At 36.2% G+C, this 19,818-nt stretch overlaps 1 protein-coding gene across 1 annotated transcript; it reads right to left on the bottom strand.

Moving 5' to 3' along the window:
• Window positions 1–5,572: 5,572 nt before the first annotated feature.
• LOC105963014 (uncharacterized) lies at window positions 5,573–17,786 on the bottom strand. Its single transcript, XM_088820275.1, has 4 exons — window positions 17,474–17,786; window positions 17,120–17,359; window positions 6,236–8,765; window positions 5,573–5,756 (listed from the first exon to the last, which is right to left on the bottom strand). Exons 1-4 carry the CDS (start codon window positions 17,784–17,786, stop codon window positions 5,573–5,575), a joined length of 3,267 nt encoding a protein of 1,088 aa, XP_088676401.1.
• Window positions 17,787–19,818: the final 2,032 nt, after the last annotated feature.

Genomic DNA, 19,818 nt, shown 5'->3' with positions numbered 1-19,818 from the left:
GTAATATTACCGTCAACCACAATAATGTTATTGTGTGTACAATAATATTACAATAATAGAAAGTGATATTATTACTTTACTTCGTGAATAACTCAAACAAAACAAAAAAACCCAAAAAAATAATAATATTGATGTGGTTGACAGTAATATTACTATAACAATACTAATATTACCGTCAACCACAGTAATATTATTGTGTTTACACTAATATTACAATAATAGACAGTAATATTATTACGTTACTCCGTGAATAACTCAAACAAAACAAAAAAAAAATCCAAAAAACTAATAATATTGATGTGGTTGACAGTAATATTATTGTGTTTACGGTTATTTTACTGTCAACGACAGTAATATAATTACGTTGACTTGTCAACAAATCAAAAAAAATTAACAAAAAAATAATAATAATATTGTCATTGACTATAATTGTACTGTCAACGGCAGTACAATTACATAAATGTATTGTCAACGACAGTACAATTACGTTAATGTACTGTCAGTGACAGTATAATTACGGTAATTTACTGTCAGTGACAGTATAATTACCGTTAATGACAGCACAATTACGGTCAACGTTTAGCGGCAGGCGTAAAAAAAACACTAAAAAAATGTAAACGCCGGAATCCGCAGCGGCAAAAAATAGACCATAAAAGAAAAGAAAAAAAGTCATGCCGGAGGCGGCGTAAAAAACAGACCAGAAAAATAAAAGAAAATCGAAAAGTCAACGCTGGAGGCCGGCGGCAAAAAAATATTTTTTGATTTTTGAAAAAAAAAGTCAAAATTGGATTTTTGTGATCAAAATTGATTAAATTGGGGTTACAATTTAGAATTGAGTGTAAATTATTGGGGGTAATTTTGTCATATACATGAATTTTTCCTTTATCTTTGTATCTTAAAGAAAGGTTTTTCCCCGAAACCCTAATCCTATTTTTGTGAATATTTATAACCTTAGGGGCTCTTTTGTCAATTTTGTTGTCGGTTTTTTCTGCTATTTTTTTGACAGTTTTCATCTACACGATCAAAAGTAAATGGAAAAAAGAAAACATGTACATGTTTGAATAACTGAAAACACGATCTGTATAACCAATTTCAACACACGATCTCCGGTCAACTTCTATTTGGTTTATATTTAAGACATTTGTTACACAGTTTATTATTAGGGTGGTGATAAATGCAGGACGTGTTTTAGTAAATGTGGGACATTTAAAAAAAATTCAAAATCTAATATATCTATCCTTACTGTTTCAAACTCTTTTTTTATAAGTCTACATTACCATTATTTTGGAAGAATATCACACAATTAATCATCATTAATCACCAAGAATATGAATTTATTGGTTTTGGAGGATGATAAGCCTGAAAATGAGGTAAACAAATTCATTTCGGGGCGATTTTTTCTTTCCTGTTTTATGTGCCAAATTTCCTGTTTTCTATTTTATGTGCCATATTTTATAATATATAATATTTCTATTGCTACTTTGGACCAGGATCATCTCGAGCCCTTTAAAGAAGTCAATTATAGTAAATATTTTCCATCGAACAAAATATTTTGTAGTATAAACGAATTTAAAGGGTTTCTTCAGATGTGTTGAGACTGAAAATTGTAGATAATAAATGTAGTTCTATAGACGGTTAATGATAAATATTTGATGAAAATTAATTTTTAAAATAAAATGTCTATAGCTACTAAAATACATTCTAAAATAAGGATAATAATTAAAATAAAATAAAATGTTCTACATTTACTATCAACTGTTGGAACAGTTGGAGCAACAACAGTTGGATCAGTAGTAGTTCCAGCAGCTGCATCAGCTCCCCCTGTATGCGGTTCCTCCTGGGTTGATGCTTCGTTGTCAACTCCCCCTCAAGAATAATCTCCCCCTTTCTGAGCAAGGGCACTAAAATAGTCGATTTTTTTTATTTTTCAGAGACCCCACTAGTGAGGTTGGCGTAAAAATCATGAACCACTTGTCTTTCAACGTGAGAGATTCAGTCGCCACCGGGTTTGATGCGCTCGGAGAAAGAACCGAGAATTAAAAGCATCGACAGCAGAGATAGGCACAACGGGATCCGATGCAGAGTTACCAGCGGTGGTGGGAGTAGCGGAAGGCGAGGCAGAGTGAGTAGCGCGGCGACGAGAGCGGCGAGGTGGCGGTGCACACGGTGGTGGTGACGATTGGGCAGCCGGAGAGTGTGGCAGTGGAGGAGATGGTGGAGAATAGGTGAACGGTGACGGCGGCGAGACTGGCGGCGACGGCGGTGGAGAAACCCTAGGAGCCAAAGCAACTGGCAGATTGCCAAAATTTTCAGCGGAGGCGGCCGTGAGGAGGAGTGGGGGCTCCCAAAATGCGAGGGGCACGGCATCACACGGCTCCCCAAAGGCAGATCGGCGACCGGAGCGGCGAGGCGGCGGCGGATGCGCCGGAGATGTCGTCGCTGGTCGAGAAGTCCTCCTTTTGGACGACGAGGATGAACCACCGATGTTTTGTCGTTTGCCCATGACGATGTTGTTGATTCCCTTCGATTGTGTTGAATTTTTTGGGTTTTGCTGCAAAAGAAGAAGAGGAAGCAAACAGAGCAGTAGGGAAGAAGATGAATTGGAGAGAAAAAAATGAACACGGGATTCTCCAAGGATGACTGTTGGTCTGCTCATGGGTAGTTTAGCAATTAGGAATTGTCAAGTGAGAGAATTGCAAATAAAATAATTATGCTTACAATAAATTCAATTTATGAAAATCAAATGCAGATACAGCAACTCTCAACTTTTACATATGAAGCCCAACACAGTTCAAATAAACTTCGAGAAGAAAAAAATGCTCAGAACAATGAGTTACTCCGAAGAAATATATTGCCGCCAAAAATTACGAACCCACCCCGGATTTTTTTTTTTTTTTTTGTTTAAATAAATAAATAAATTCCTAACATGCAGAGGCAAATAACTAAGACGAAAAATAAACGTGATAAGGAGAAAGAAATATGAGTGAATAAACACAAGTGAATAGGATACTATTAGGACTATCAAACCATGGGGTTTATCTTCAATTTTAACAAAAAGCAAGCTCCAAGAGACAGACTAAGGAGACTAACAACAAATTTAGTATCCTCATATCAAGCACAAAAACACTCTTATTAGGTAGCATACACACACTACCAATGGTAGCTTTTTCATGAAGAGCAGAGCAATTAAAATAGCGAGATAGTTATGGTCGTGCAATGTGTAGTCCCCTGGGCTTTCTAATTGAGTCGTGTAGTGAGTGTTCGGTCATGTGGTTTACCGGCTCGACTCAAAAAGGCTTCGAACTATTCACTGACCGTATATACAATTTATAATGGTCGTGCAATGTGTAGTCCCCTGGGCTTTCTAATTGAGCCCTGTAGCGAGCTTTCGGCCACGTGATTTACTGACTCAACTCAAAAAGGCTTCGAACTATTCACAGACCAATTGATTGACATTATATATCGTATTAACGAAAATTCAAGAGTAGCTTTTACTCATTTGGAGCGGCAGCTTTTCCTTATGAGAGCGTTCAACCATGACAAGACTGTGAAGGGTAGTAAATAAACTAAAGCCTCTGTAGCTATCATTTGGGGATTGATGAACTTCTACCTCACACAATTCGAAAGTACAGATAGTATCCAATACACAAGGGGTCTCATCACATGCAGTATGTCTAATGCATAACCTAGATGAACAAAATGCAGTATGCGTGATGTGTCCATAAAACTTTAAAAGTTGCAAGTCTGGACACAGACTGTTGCAACAGTTTATGCAACTGCACAGGTCAGACAATACAGATTCCAAGCGAATTTTGCAAGGAATCGAACCTTTGTGCATCTAGGGGTTTAGTAAAGATGTCAGCAAGTTGTTTCTCCGTTGTGACATACTCGAATGAGACAGTTCCTTCCTCTACTAGATTTCTAATGAAATGGTAGCGAATTTCAATATGCTTAGTTCGAGAGTGCTGTACTGGATTCTTGGAAATATTAATTGCACTCATATTGTCACAATAAATATGCAATAAATCTTGACTAATACCATTTGTTTCATCCATAAGAGTTGAACACAACAACTACCTGCAGCGATATATTCGGATTCGGCAGTGGAAAGTGAGATACTATTCTGCTTTTTGCTGTACCAGGAGACGAGATTATTCCCAAGATAGAAACATCCTCCCGTCGTGCTTTTTCGATCGTCTGCATCACTTGCCCAATCAGCATCGCTAAAACCTGCAAGTGTTGTGTTAGTATCCATGGAATACCAAATACCGAAATCAGTTGTTCCACTTACGTAGCGAATGATTCTTTTGACAGCACTTAGGTGACATTCCTTGGGGTTTGATTGATACCTGGCACAAACTCCAACACTATAGCATATATCTGGTCTGCTAGAAGTAAGATACAGTAGACTACCTATCATGCTTCGATAAAGTGTGGGATCCACAGAGGTTGCATCCAACTGTCGCGACAGTTTGTCATTCGTTCCCATAGGAGTTCTAACAGTTTTTGCAGATTCCAAACCAAATCGTTTGACAAGATTTTTAGCATACTTGGATTGAGTTATGAAAATTCCATCACTCATTTGTTTAACTTGAAGACCTAAAAAATACGTAAGTTCCCCAACCATGCTCATTTCAAATTCACTAGACATTTGTTTAACAAATTCTTCAATTTTTGTTTGAGAGGTAGACCCAAAAACAATATCGTCAACATAAATTTGAGCAATCAGGATGTCTCCCTTTGATTTTTTAAAGAAGAGAGTTCGATCAACGCTACCCCTAGTGTATCCCTTGTGAGATAAAAATTATGTAAGACGCTCATACCACGCTCGAGGCGCTTGTTTGAGACCATACAGGGCTTTGTTCAATTTAAAAACGTACTTGGGATGATGTGGATCTTGAAATCCTTTGGGTTGTTCAACATAAACTTCTTCTTTTAAAATACCATTTAAGAAGGCGCTTTTGACGTCCATTTGAAAAAGTTTGATTTTTAGAAAACAAGCAATGGCAAGGAGTAATCGAACAGATTCTAGTCTAGCAACAGGAGCAAAAGTTTCATCGAAGTCAATGCCTTCGATTTGACTATAGCCTTGTGCAACTAATCTAGCTTTGTTACGAACGATATTCCCATGTTCATCAGACTTATTTTTAAAGACCCATTTTGTACCTATTATATTGACATTATCAGGCCTAGGAACCAAAACCCAAACGTCATTTCGAACGAATTGTTCCAGTTCCTCATGCATGGCTTGAATCCAATACTCATCTAACAAGGCTTCTTTAACGTTTTTGGGTTCTATAGTCGAAGTGAAACAAACATACCTTGCCATTTCCTTGTAGTCTACCTTGGGTTTACCTCTGGTTTGAATTCCTTCTTCTACCGGACCAATGACTTGATCCACTGGATGATTCTTCTTGACTCTTTTTTAGGGTTCCCTGTGAGTTTGGTCATCCATTTCGAGAGGGCTGACTTCAGCTTCATCTCCTGTTTCAGAATCAGCGTCACTTTCTTCTGAAATGATAGAGGTTGCATCAACTGTTGGAACTGTTGGTGTGACACTAGAGTTGTTATCTTATTCCTTTGCTGGTTCTTCTTCTAGTGGACCTGCATTATTGTTAAAATCATCAAATTGAACGTATGCAGATTCCATCACGGATTTAGTTCTAAGATTGAATATTCTATAAGCATGACTATTTCGAGAGTAGCCTAAGAATATTCCTTGATCACTTCTAGCATGGAATTTCCCAAGCTGTTCTCTGTCATTCAGAATATAACAAGTGCAACCAAAAGTACGAAGATAGCTGAGTTGAGGTTTTTTACCTGTCCAAATTTCGTAGGGAGTTTTAGTGGTACCTGGTCGAAGATAAACTCGATTTATGATATGACATGCAGTGTTAACTGCTTCTGCCCAAAATCGAGGAGCAATCTCCTTTGCGTTCATCATGACCCTGGCCATTTCTTGCAGAGTGCGATTTTGCGTTCAAACACTCCATTTTGTTGAGGTGTTTTAGGTGCGGAGAATTCATGAGATATTCCATATTTTTCACAAAAGTTAGTAAATAAAGAATTTTCAAATTCTCTCCCATGATCGCTCTTAATTCTCTCAATGTCACGCTGTTTCTCAACACTCACCTTTTTGCACAGTTTTTTAAACACATCAAAAGAATCAGATTTTTCCCTAATAAATTCTACCCAAGTAAATCTGGAAAAATCATCTACACACACGAATATGTACCGTTTTCCACCTATACTTTCTACTTGCATTGGTCCCATAAGGTCCATGTGTAGAAGTTCTAGGTTTCTACTGGTTCTCACATTAGCTAAAGCCCTGTGTGAATTTTTGATTTGTTTACCCATTTTGCAATCACCACATATTCTTCCTACTTCTTTAGTGAGTTTGGGCAGACCTCTAACATACTCGCTGCTGGAAATTTTTACGAGATTATCAAAGTTCAGATGTCCTAACCTTTTGTGCCATAGCACTGTAGAGTCTGACAAACTGTTGAAACAGTTCATACCAGCAGATACAAGAATATAGCAGTTGTCTGATGATCGGGTTCCTTGAATGACACAATTCTCGTCTTTGTCTAAGACTCGACACGCGAATTTGTTGAATCTGACTTCAAGATCTTGATCACATAACTGGCTGATGCTTATCAGATTTGACGTGAGTCCTTCTACAAGTAGTACATTCTTCAGCTTTGGCAGATTCTCATGATTTAGCGATCCTTTCCCTAGCACTTCACCCTTTTTCCCGTTTCCAAAGGTAACAGCTCCACCGGTGATTTGTTGGTAGATTTTCAGAAACTCTTTAACACCGGTCATATGTCGTGAACAGCCACTGTCAAAATACCAATCATTAGCAGTACTTGCTTTTAAAGAAGTAATGGCAGATAAACATTTAAACGTGGACTTTTCAACCCAAATTTTTTGCTGAGGCCTATTTGAAATATCAATTTTATTTTTGGGTTTTTGAGAGGGTGCGGGAAAGTAACCAGCCCTAGCAGAGTACAGAGAACGAGCCACTAGTTTTTTCACAAGTTTTAAATATTTGAAACATCTAGGGCGTATGTGACCTGGATTTTGGCAGAAAAAACAGGTGGGAATAAACCTTTTCTTTGAATGGTGCTTCGTTGCTTCAACAAATGCAACTGTTTGTGCGACAGAAGCTTGTTTAACAAAGTTGATTTTTCTGTTTTGATCTTCCTTTCGCTTTAGATCAACTTTGGGTAGCTGACTTCCTCCTATGCCTAGACGATTATAGTTTGGCTTATTGTTGTTTAAGATTTCATCTAGATTACCTCTACCAATGTTCAATTTTGCAATTGCTTCTTGAGTTTGAGTAAGTTTAGCCTGTAAACAATTTTTCTCTTGATCACTAGATATGACCCTCTCCTCAAGAGTAGAGATTCTTACCTTTAGTGTCTTGTTTCCCTCTATAAGTACAAGCTTCTCCTTTTCCAGGAAGTTATTTACCTTAACAACGTCGAGCCATTTTTGGTACATTTTTTCATATACCTCCTTTACTTCATCCAAGGTTGGTTCTTCCTCATCACTGCTGTTGTTCGGATCCTCTGCAAAAGAAGAATTTTCGTTTAGATTTTTGTCATAATCAGAACACACATTTTCATACCTGGATTCTGTTTTACAGACTGTTGCAACAGTTGATTCTGAGCTGTCCAGAGGAACTTTGCTGCTGAATGCCACAAAGTTAGTGACTTGATCGTTGTTTCCTTGGTCATCATCAGATTCTTCTTCATCGCTCCAAACAGTAGTAAGTGACATTCTTTTCTTTTTCTTCAGGGTGTTTGCGCATTCTGATTGAATGTGACCAAAGCCTTCGCATTCTCGGCACTGTATTCTTCTCGGTTTTGACTCCTCTGAGTTATCTTGATTTGAATTTCTCCTAGAGTTTTGCAAGTTCACGGGTTTCCCTGTGTTGGGAAGGTTTCCCCTTTTACCGATTTTTTTGAGAAATTTCCCAAAGTTTTTCGATAGTAGTGCCAAGGATTCTTCTACCGTCTGCTCATCTTCTTGAGTTGATGAATTTTGGGGTGTTGCATATGAAGTTTCTGCTTGAAAGGCTATCTTCTTTTCTCTAGGCTTTTCACGATGATTTTCACCATGATTGAGTTCTTGTGCTAGAAGTTTTCCCATGAGTTCGTCTAGTTTGAGCGTGTCAACATCCCTGACTTCTTCAATGGCAGCAATTCGGTAAGCAAATCTTTCAGGTAATGAGCGCATCGCTTTTCTCACTAGTTTGCTTTCCGAGTAGGGTTCACCGAGCGCGTATGATTCATTGGAGATATCACATAGTTTAGCATGGAAGTCAGTGATCGTCTCATTCTCCTCCATCTTCAAATTTTCGAATTTGGTGGCCAACATCTGTAACTTGGATGTCCTTACAGTTGACGTTCCTTCGTATGTGACTTGAAGGATTTCCCAAGCTCTTTTTGCAGATTCACACGAAGCTATTAGTTTAAATTGATTATCATCAACACCACTAAAGATCGCGTTTAGGGCCCTTGAGTTGTAGTTTGCGAGTAGTATCTCTCCATCACTCCAATCTGCTTCTGGTTTGAATACTTCCACTTTATCTTCTCCTTTGATCATGGGAGGTGTCCAACCAGTTATGATGGCGCGCCATGCTCTCTCATCTATGGATTTGATAAACATCTTCATTTTTGATTTCCAGTATGAGTAGTTGGAGCCGATTAGGAGAGGTGGACGAGTAGTTGAAGCTCCTTCTCGTTGGGTATTCATATCTGCACAAAATAAGAGTAATTAGTTCCCAAAATCTCACTAGGTGTATTTAGTGACAGGCTCTTGATGTCAATTGTTAGAATTATTTCGTGCAAATTAATTATATATATTTGTGTCCGATGAATTCCAGATTCAGTTTTAAATACCGTTTTACTGTTTTACGAAGAGTTGCAACAGTTAATGAAACAGTAATAAAAAGACACAAATTTTAAAGTGGTTCGGATACAATTGTACCCTACATCCACGGGGACCTGCAAATGAAATTTACTAATCTTTAGTTTTACGAATACAATAATAGGACTTAATCGAAATGCAAAGACTCCCTCTTTGTCGACGCCGTTCTTGTATACTACGCTGAATTAACAAGCTTCACTTTGCAGCACGTCCCTTGATCCGCACGGTTGAAATTCCTTCAACGCTGAGTCCCTCAGTCGGCGGGTCGACCTCCTCCCGAGATCTTCTGAGTTCTCCTCCCGAAGAACCGATCTTCTTTTCGCGTGAAAGAAGCAAATCTTTTGCTGTGTTTTTCTTCTCGAATAAGATCACAACTCAGGAGCAGCAACGTAAGAGCAGAAAATAGTTTTTCTCTCAAATAAAAGGGACAGCCTTCAAATACGTTGATGCTCCTCTTTTTATACTTCCTTTAGCTGAGAATAGTAGAGCCCTACAAAAGATAAGAGCCCATTAGGTTAGTTGTAATCTCACGTAAGGAAAGGAGTTGTGTAACAAAGGAAAGTCTTTCTCAAGAAAATTCCTTGTTAACAAAACACCTAGGCAATTAAATAAATTTATGACAAAATAAGAGTTTAAAGAACTAAGGAAACTTCCCTAGTTTTTATACACGGTTTTCACACACGTGCTGAAAAACCGAAATTAGAATCCTCTCGGATTCTAACATCTAACATTCCTCCCGTCTTATTGGCTCCACTATTTGATTGGTCCGATGCCCGCATGTATTTATTTTTAGCGATTCCCTCCAACAGTTCGTATGCTTCGTCATAGGTCAAACTCATGAACATTCCTCCAGCTTCAGAGTCAAGCATAGTCCTCGAGTTATCTTCCAATCCATCGTAGAATATTTGCAGCTGGCGCTACTCTTGAAGTCCGTGATTCGGGCATCTTCGAATTAGTTGTTTGAACCGCTCCCACGTCTCGAATAACGCTTCACCGGCTTCTTGTATGAAGTTTTGTATTTCTCTCCGGATTTTTTCAGTTTTGGTTGGGGAGTTGTATGTGTTCATGAAAAGTTGTGCTAGCTAGGGCCAAGACAAGATGGAGTGCGGTGCACGAGTTTGTAACCATTCTCGGGCTGCTCCTTGTAAAGAGTGCTTGAAAAGGCGGAGTTGCAGTGCTTCAGGTGATACTCCGTTCATTTTATGTGAATCACACGTTTCGAGAAAGTTGACCAAGTGGAGATGCGGATCTTCATGAGCTAATCCGCTAAACAACCCATTGTTTTGGAGCATAGTAAGGAGTCCCGCTTGAATTTCAAAATTATTGGCCTCAATAGGGGGCTGCAGGATGCTTGATTGAAACCCATTGAGTGTCGGAACGGTCTACTCATGCAATGCTCGTTAACGAGGTGGTGGATTAATGACCTGACGTTGCTCTTGCTCGTTGATGATATTTTCTTCCGCATTTAGTAAGCGTCCTTGGTCGTCTCCCCTGCGATTATTTTCTTATTCCATTGTTGCGGGAACGTTTTGAGCTAACCGTTGATTTCTCCTGGCGTGCCTAAACGTTCGCTCAATTTCGGGATCAAAAGGTAGCAAGTTCGTGCCGTGTCCTCTTCGCATAAAAAGTACCTAAAACAAAAATAATAAAAATAAAATAAGCAAATAAAATAATAAAATAAATAAAACGGCTGAAGTAAGAAAAATTGCTTAAATTTAATATTAGAACAAATAGATAATTTAGCCGTATTCCCCGGCAACGGCGCCAAAAACTTGTTGGGCTAAATACCTAACACGCAAGTGCACGTATTGCAAACAAGTTGTAAAAGTGGACTCGTGAGAGTCGGATGTCGATCCCACAAGGAATACTACGATTTTTAAGTACCAAATTCTAACAACTATGATTTTTATCCAGCCTACGCAAGGTTGTCAAATTTAATCTACTAAATAATTAAACTAATTATGAAAGCAAATAATCACGAGAAAATATCAATATAAAAACGGATCTAGGATTTTATCTTCCCCCTATGCTATAATTCTTCACCCAATTAAACCTTTATCATGCAAGTTACGATTCCCGATTATTAACCCGAGACACTCAATTACTCATAACCCGCTGTCGCGTGTATTATGAGTCTATTATTTATAACTGATTCACTGTATGTCTATGCAAACTAATTATGAATAAATCATTAAATAACAAGTCTCGTAAACGGCTACCTAAGGTATTATCTGTATGTCTATGATAATACATGCAATTAACACACTCATCCGCTAAAAACTACTCGAAGGCTCTTATATCCCTGTTCTAATTATTAAAACGATCTATCAATCAATTCTAACAATAACACATAGCAACATAAATTAGCTAGGTTCATGCGCTAATTAAGATCAAATGGAAGAAATAATCATGGAATTTAAACTTGCATAATATTAGAAAAATAGGTTTGAATCACCACATAGGGTTCCAATAAAATCATAGATTAAAAGCTTAGCTACTCATGTTCTCTACGAAAAACATCATAAAAATATTAAAAGACATAGATTTAGAAAAGATAGATGAAAGAAGAATTATGATGAAGATTTGTCAGTTCTCCGTCTTCGATTCTCCGTTCTCTCGCTCCTCTTCCTCTAAGATTGTGTGTAAAGTCCTCTAATTCGTGCTTGGTCTTTGCCCTTAAATAGATGTCTCAACTTGGTAGAAGAATTAGGTTTCCTTGTGTGATTAAAAGTCCAAAATTGCTTCCAGCGTGTTTTCACACTGCGGCCGCGAGAATGGCCGAAGCTTTCCGACCAAATTCTGCAGTTGGCACAGCTGTGCCAGAAATAGGCTAAATCTCGCACGGCCGCACCAGACCAATTTTCAGCCTTCGAATGTTTTCTTCAGTGTTTGCCCGTTTTTTACCTTTTTTCGCTCGTTTGATCCTTGGAACTCCCAAATCTTCAAATTGTACATAAAATATAATAAACCACTCATTAAGAACCATTAAATCAATAAAAATATACAAAAATCCTCGTAAGAAAGTATACATTGAGTGTAAAATATACACTCAACAGTGATCAACAATAATATTAACTATATTATTGTTCAAGACAGTAAAATTAACTATACTACAGTTTAACACAGTAATATTGCTATACTAATCTCTAGCACAATAATATTAACACAACAAAACTCATTATTATTGTGTAATAGAGTAATATTAATATGTTGACCGTTCAACAAAGGTAAACATAATAAAAAGTCAAAAGAATTAATATTAATGTGAGTGACAGTAATATTACTATAACAACAGTAATATTACCGTCAACCACAATAATGTTATTGTGTGAACAATAATATTACAATAATAGAAAGTGATATTATTACTTTACTTCGTGAATAACTCAAACAAAACAAAAAAACCCAAAAAAATAATAACATTGATGTGGTTGACAGTAATATTACTATAACAATAGTAATATTACCGTCAACCACAGTAATATTATTGTGTTTACACTAATATTACAATAATAGACAGTAATATTATTACGTTACTCCGTGAATAACTCAAACAAAACAAAAAAAAAATCCAAAAAACTAATAATATTGATGTGGTTGACAGTAATATTATTGTGTTTACGGTTATTTTACTGTCAACACAGTAATATAATTACGTTGACTTGTCAACAAATCAAAAAAAATTAACAAAAAAATAATAATAATATTGTCATTGACTATAATTGTACTGTCAACGGCAGTACAATTACATAAATGTATTGTCAACGACAGTACAATTACGTTAATGTACTGTCAGTGACAGTATAATTACGGTAATTTACTGTCAGTGACAGTATAATTACCGTTAATGACAGCACAATTACGGTCAACGTTTAGCGGCAGGCGTAAAAAAAAACACTAAAAAAATGTCAACGCCGGAATCCGCAGCGGCAAAAAATAGACCATAAAAGAAAAGAAAAAAAGTCATGCCGGAGGCGGCGTAAAAAACAGACCAGAAAAATAAAAGAAAATCGAAAAGTCAACGCTGGAGGCCGGCGGCAAAAAAATATTTTTTGATTTTTGAAAAAAAAAGTCAAAATTGGATTTTTGTGATCAAAATTGATTAAATTGGGGTTACAATTTAGAATTGAGTGTAAATTATTGGGGGTAATTTTGTCATATACATGAATTTTTCCTTTATCTTTGTATCTTAAAGAAAGGTTTTTCCCCGAAACCCTAATCCTATTTTTGTGAATATTTATAACCTTAGGGGCTCTTTTGTCAATTTTGTTGTCGGTTTTTTCTGCTATTTTTTTGACAGTTTTCATCTACACGATCAAAAGTAAATGGAAAAAAGAAAACATGTACATGTTTGAATAACTGAAAACACGATCTGTATAACCAATTTCAACACACGATCTCCGGTCAACTTCTATTTGGTTTATATTTAAGACATTTGTTACACAGTTTATTATTAGGGTGGTGATAAATGCAGGACGTGTTTTAGTAAATGTGGGACATTTAAAAAAAATTCAAAATCTAATATATCTATCCTTACTGTTTCAAACTCTTTTTTTATAAGTCTACATTACCATTATTTTGGAAGAATATCACACAATTAATCATCATTAATCACCAAGAATATGAATTTATTGGTTTTGGAGGATGATAAGCCTGAAAATGAGGTAAACAAATTCATTTCGGGGCGATTTTTTCTTTCCTGTTTTATGTGCCAAATTTCCTGTTTTCTATTTTATGTGCCATATTTTATAATATATAATATTTCTATTACTACTTTGGACCAGGATCATCTCGAGCCCTTTAAAGAAGTCAATTATAGTAAATATTTTCCATCGAACAAAATATTTTGTAGTATAAACGAATTTAAAGGGTTTCTTCAGATGTGTTGAGACTGAAAATTGTAGATAATAAATGTAGTTCTCTAGACGGTTAATGATAAATATTTGATGAAAATTAATTTTTAAAATAAAATGTCTATAGCTACTAAAATACATTCTAAAATAAGGATAATAATTAAAATAAAATAAAATGTTCTACATTTACTAAAAGTCATTATGTATTCATCATTTTCCTTATTATTATCTTCTGCGTATTCACACGTTTCAATCCTCTTTTTCCTCTCCTTATTTTACTCATATTGTGCCGCCTCACTGTTGTAATTCCACTCGAAGAATCTTACAGAAACACATAATGTCATAATTCACAAAGAGATGGTAGAATAAGATTCAAACATAAATAAAGAGATATGAATAGAAGAATGAAAGAGTGAAATAATAGTGAACAAGTCACAGCTCAGTCTTCCAAACCGATTCACACCAGAGATCCACAGAGGTCTCAAAGCTTACGCACACCCCACTAAGATTGCACCAACAGAGAACAGATCTCTCGCTCTTAAACCCCAGCCCACCCAAATTAGAGGTAAGACCAAGAAAACGAGGCACTCAACAATTCACCCTCTCACCACAGACCCAACTCATAGAAGAGAGGGACAAGGCTTTAGAATCTAGGGTTTTTCTCTAGGTCTTACCCTCTGCCACTTCACTCCCCGCATTAAATAGGAGCTCCAGTCAAAGGTAACTGTTGAAGGGACTACCGCTAGGACAAGCACGGCCAAGGACGGCGGTGTTTGACCCATGGATGCTGGAGCAAAAGGAGTAAAGAGAAGAAAGAAGGGTACAAAAACGGAGAACAAAGATTGTCTAGGGCACAAAACGGGCAAAGTGGAGTACAAGGGAGAGGGAGAGTTAGAAAGAATCAATGGCCAGGATCACATGACTTAATCCAAGGGCTTGGATTAAGCCTTCCGGCACATTCCCACAAATGGGCTTATCAACTGTTGGGCCATTCATTTAGTAAGTGTGTGTATTAAATGAGAAATTGGGCTACATGCCCAAACACAATGGGCCACAACCTCAACAAATCTCCACCTTGGACCAAAGTGTATCATTAGTGAATTTATTGGTTTGTTTTGGAAGTCATCATTGTTGTTTTTGACATACAAGTAAAACACAGAGTAATACTAGTACATCTTTCTGGTTTCACAAAGGAAGTCACAGGTAAATCACAACGTTTTTCTACATTTACACAAAATGCAGAAATGCTATCACACAGATAGACACATTGGAGTCATAGAGAAGAGCATGAATAAAAGCAATCACACAGAAAGCACACAAAGATCAGTGACACAGACTGTAACAGAAAAATAGCACACATCAGCTTAATCTTTTGAAATTAAGTTCAAGTTTTTCAAACAAGAACAAAATTCTCAACTGGTAAGCACTTAGTTCCCATATCAGCAGGGTTGAACTCTGTGTTAGGATAGCAGACTAAAAGTCTCGCTTTTAGCTACATAATTTTATTATTGAATTAATAAAATAGTGTATTATCATTTTAGGAGAATCTCCATAAGGGTATTCAATGCATTTAATTGATTATTTGTCAATTAATTAAAAGCATAAGTCTAATATTCTAATAGTATTCGAGATGGTGCGCTACGGCGCACAGAAAGATCATTTTGAAAGTTCGTTTAGAATATAAAGATAAACGTTCACAATCTAGATGGAAATGGACTGACCATTGGTAAAAGATTGTAGCACAATATTTAATTGATTGGTCTTGATCACAGTAAATAGAGAATAACTTTTGTAGTTATTGTTTTGACTTATTGTGCTAGCACACCCGGCATGTGTTGAACCGGACAAAGTGAAATAATTGTTTCATCACTGTTCAAAATGAAACTGTATTATTTCTAGTTGGCAGTAAATTACTTACTCTCTTAATCCCTAGATAATTAACGTACATATTTAATTGACGGTCTCTACTTTGATGCCATAAGTCAAATGGCGCCCGGTGCGTTGGGTAGAGACATTAAGAATTAATAGGTGGAAATTAATTATCGAAAGGAATCCACATCTCTGAAATGTGAGATTGCTAATAACCCTTGAGTAGCTTATAAGATTTTTTTATGTCAAGTCCTGGCCAGGTGGATTTCGTATCCGGCATACTCAAATAAGTTAAGCGGGTAAGACTCATGAAAACAAACCATTTAATTTATTTAAATTATTTGATGGTTATAACATATCTTAATGTGGGGAGAATCTAAGTAATGATCGATCGGAGCTCGAATATAATATTTGAGAATATAAACGGGAGTTCAATAATTATTTGGTAGTGGAAAATAAATAATTATTTAATGATTAATTAAATGAATTCTTTTAAGAGTTTGGATTTAATTAATTATTAGTTGCCCGATTTATATTTTCTCCTTTAGTCCCTATTGTACCCTAATGGATTTTCTAATTAATCGAGAAATAAAAGTTAAACCAATATTATATATTGAAATTAATATAGCCGAAAATTAAGTCCCCATTGGATTGCAATTTTCGACTATATAGAGTTATAGAAGGAGTGGGATTTGTTTTCATGTAATCCTCTCTATGTGTGACTCTAATTCCTTGTGCTATATATAATAGAGATTAGGTTGATGAGAGAGGAATATAATAGTACACGCCTATTTCTCGTGGAGAAAAAAATATTTTTCTCTTCTTCGTTTCTCTGTAAGTTTCTCGATTATAGATTAAGATTTCATCAAGTAAAAGTCCACCCTTGTAAAAGAATATTAATTCGAGATATACAATAGAAGACTACAGGTTTTTAGAGCAAATTATTATTCCCGAAATGTTTGAGCAGTCCTGCGAAGAAATTCACCATAAATCAATTGTTTGTCCGATTGGCTTGAAATTTATACACTAGCTTGCTAACCCATATATCTATAATCTTTCTGAAGGGTTTCTTAATCAGATCATGTATTTCGGAGATATCGGTGAAGGAAGAGGGCTGTAAATTTCTGGACAGCAGTTTTTCGAGGATTGAAGGCTTGGTGTGGATCCTCGTTCGTGCGCCGAAGATAGAAACGAATCTGCTCGTGAAAACTATAAGTTGCTAGATTAGATTTATTCTACTTTAAACGAATCTAATCAAAGCATGTTAATAAAATTAAAACTGGCTAATCTAGAACCTCTTGCGAATTTTCATGGAATCCTGGGCTTCACATCCCAACACTCTGATGGGATTTTCTCAAGACCAATAATCCCTTCTTCCACAATTCTCCTAATGAAATGAAATTTAATCTCAATGTGTATAGTTCTATCGTGGAAGACAGGATTTTTGCACAAGTGGATACCAGATTGACTGTCAGAAAAGACTACCACTCTGTTTCTCAGAAAACCAATTTCAAGCAACAGTCCTTTTAGCCAGATAGCTTCTTTAATAGCTTCTGTAGTAGCTACATACTCTGCCTCAGTATTAGACAGAGCAACAATGCTTTGAAGCTGAGATTTCCAGCTAACACAAGAACCATTCAGAGTAAACACATAAGAAGTGGAGGATTTTCTACTGTTCCTATCATTGGCAAAATTAGAATCTACATACCCACAGAGTTCACTATCAGTTTTACACTTAGAAAACAACAAGCCAGTTTTAACAGATCATTTTAAGTATCTAAGCAACCATTTAAGAGCCTCCCAATGAGGCAAACCTGGACTAGACATGTACCTATTATGATAACTTACAGAATAAACAATGTCTGGCCTAGTGCTAACCATCAAGTACAAAACAGATCCTATAGCATTAGCATATGGCACATTCTTTATCTCAGAGATTTCAGGTTCAATCTTGGGAGACTGTTCCTTACTTAGCATAAAGTGAGAAACAAGAGGTACAGATACAGATTTTGCAGATTGCATAGAAAACTTTTCAATAATTTTTTTAGTATAAGAAGATTGATTCAGAAACAATGAACAACATTTTCTATCTCTGATTATATCCCATGCCAAGTATCCTTTTAGCATTACCAAGTAATTTCATGTCAAATTCATCACTGAGACACTTATTAACATGATTGACTGTTTTAATGCAAGGACTAGTCATTATCATATCATCCACATAAAGAAGCTAGAAAACAGGAATATGAGCAGATTGATTGAAGTACAAGCATGGATCATAGGAACTTCTATTAAACTTCATGGACTTCATACATGCATCAAATCTCTTATTCCACTGCCTAGGGGACTGCTTAAGACCATATAGAGATATTTTCAACAGGCACACATAATCAGGATGTTTCCTATCAAGAAAACCTTCAGCTTGTTTCGTGTATATTTGCGTATCTAATTCACCATGGAGAAATGAAATTTTCACATCCATATGTTTTAATTCCCAATCAAATTGAGCAATTAGAGCAAGCATTATTCTAACAGTAATAAATTTCACAACAGGAGCAAATATTTCTGTATAATCAATTCCTTCTTTTCGAGTAAACCCCTTAGCCACTAGCCTAGCCTTATATCTAATAGAATCAGATTCATGCTTCACCTTATATAGCCATTTACAATCAACTAAAGAGCACTCAGCAGGTTTTGGCACAAGAATTTAAGTATGGTTAACATGCAAAGATTCAATTTCTTTATTCATAGCCTTTAACCAAGAGACAGATTCATTAGATTTAAGAGCTTCCCTATAAGACTTAGGTTCATTACCATCTAGAGACCCAAAAACATGAAACACATAAGAAGCAAGCTGATAATCATCTAAATGATGATGACAAATGATGTTCCTTCTACTTTTGTCCCTAGCAAGTTGGTAATCACCAAGATTATCCACATAAGGCACATCAGTATTAGCATTTTGATCAAAACATTACTATCGGGCCACATTGTTATCAGTTTCACTATCAGACACATTTTCATGTTGAGCAGGAATTACAGGGAAAGTCTCCACCTCACTAGAGGAAGACTCAGAACAAACAACATATAGACAAGGAAACTCATTTTCGTTGAATATCACATTTCTACTAATCACAGTTTTATATCCCTGTTCACCCTTAAGCAAGCACCTATAACCCTTAACCCCCTCTGGATAGCCCAAAAACACACATTTTACAGACCTGGTGTGACATCCCTCTCTCGATTACTCTTTATTATATATAATCTCAGCGGAAGACTTTTAAAAATGATTATCATGGATATAAATTTACGTAAAAAAAATTCTTTTTAAATTAGAGGGAGTGAGCTCACACTATGCTAAACCATAATCAATCAATTAACACAAATACATACTACATGCAAGACTAGAAAATAACTAGGTATGATGGACCTAATTAAAATTCGGACAGATTCGGTGGAGAAACTTTAAAACCTAATTCCTCTTAAACTAGTCATTCAAATGACTCCAAAATAATACCATACTATCTAACATGGGTTTAAATCACTCAGTTAAAACAGTTTTGAAATATGTTTGACCACATAGGAGAAATAAATAAAATGGCACAGACACTCAATTTAAAATCCAGAACAGAGGAGGGAGTTTTGAAATTTCCTAATAAATTTCTCAATGACCCAAAAACTACCAAAATTTTATCCCAAGGCAGAGAAACAAGTTTAAAACATTCTCCAAGTGGAAACAGGGAATTTGAGTTTACTCCAGTTATAACAGAAAACACTAGATTAACCCTCTTTTAGTGCAGTAGTGAGGAATAATTCATAACTAATTAAACACTTACCCAATTCATGCAGAAGACCTATCAAAATGATGAGAATAGAGAGATGCAGAGACTCACTAAATTTCATGATTTTCTAAGCAGAGCACCTATATAAAAACAATTTTCAAAAATCGAGACAAGACACGAAGAAATTACTAGCCGAAAAGCATGCATGCATATGGTTGGTAAAATTCGCTTTCGTCTACAAAATACTGCGGATTACCGATTTAAATATCCAAAAGAGGGTAATCCTAATTACTATTACACATATTGTCTTTTAATAATTTCCATCGACCGGAGGAAGCGATCGGTAGAAAATACCTAAAACCGTATCAAAAGTTTTT

The sequence above is a fragment of the Erythranthe guttata genome, chromosome 7 (genome assembly GCF_056151865.1).
Source record: "Erythranthe guttata isolate IM_541 chromosome 7, IM_541, whole genome shotgun sequence".
Taxonomy (NCBI): Eukaryota; Viridiplantae; Streptophyta; class Magnoliopsida; order Lamiales; family Phrymaceae; genus Erythranthe; species Erythranthe guttata.
Note: the sequence above shows the minus strand (reverse complement) of the source record. Positions and strands in the feature narration are given on the sequence as shown.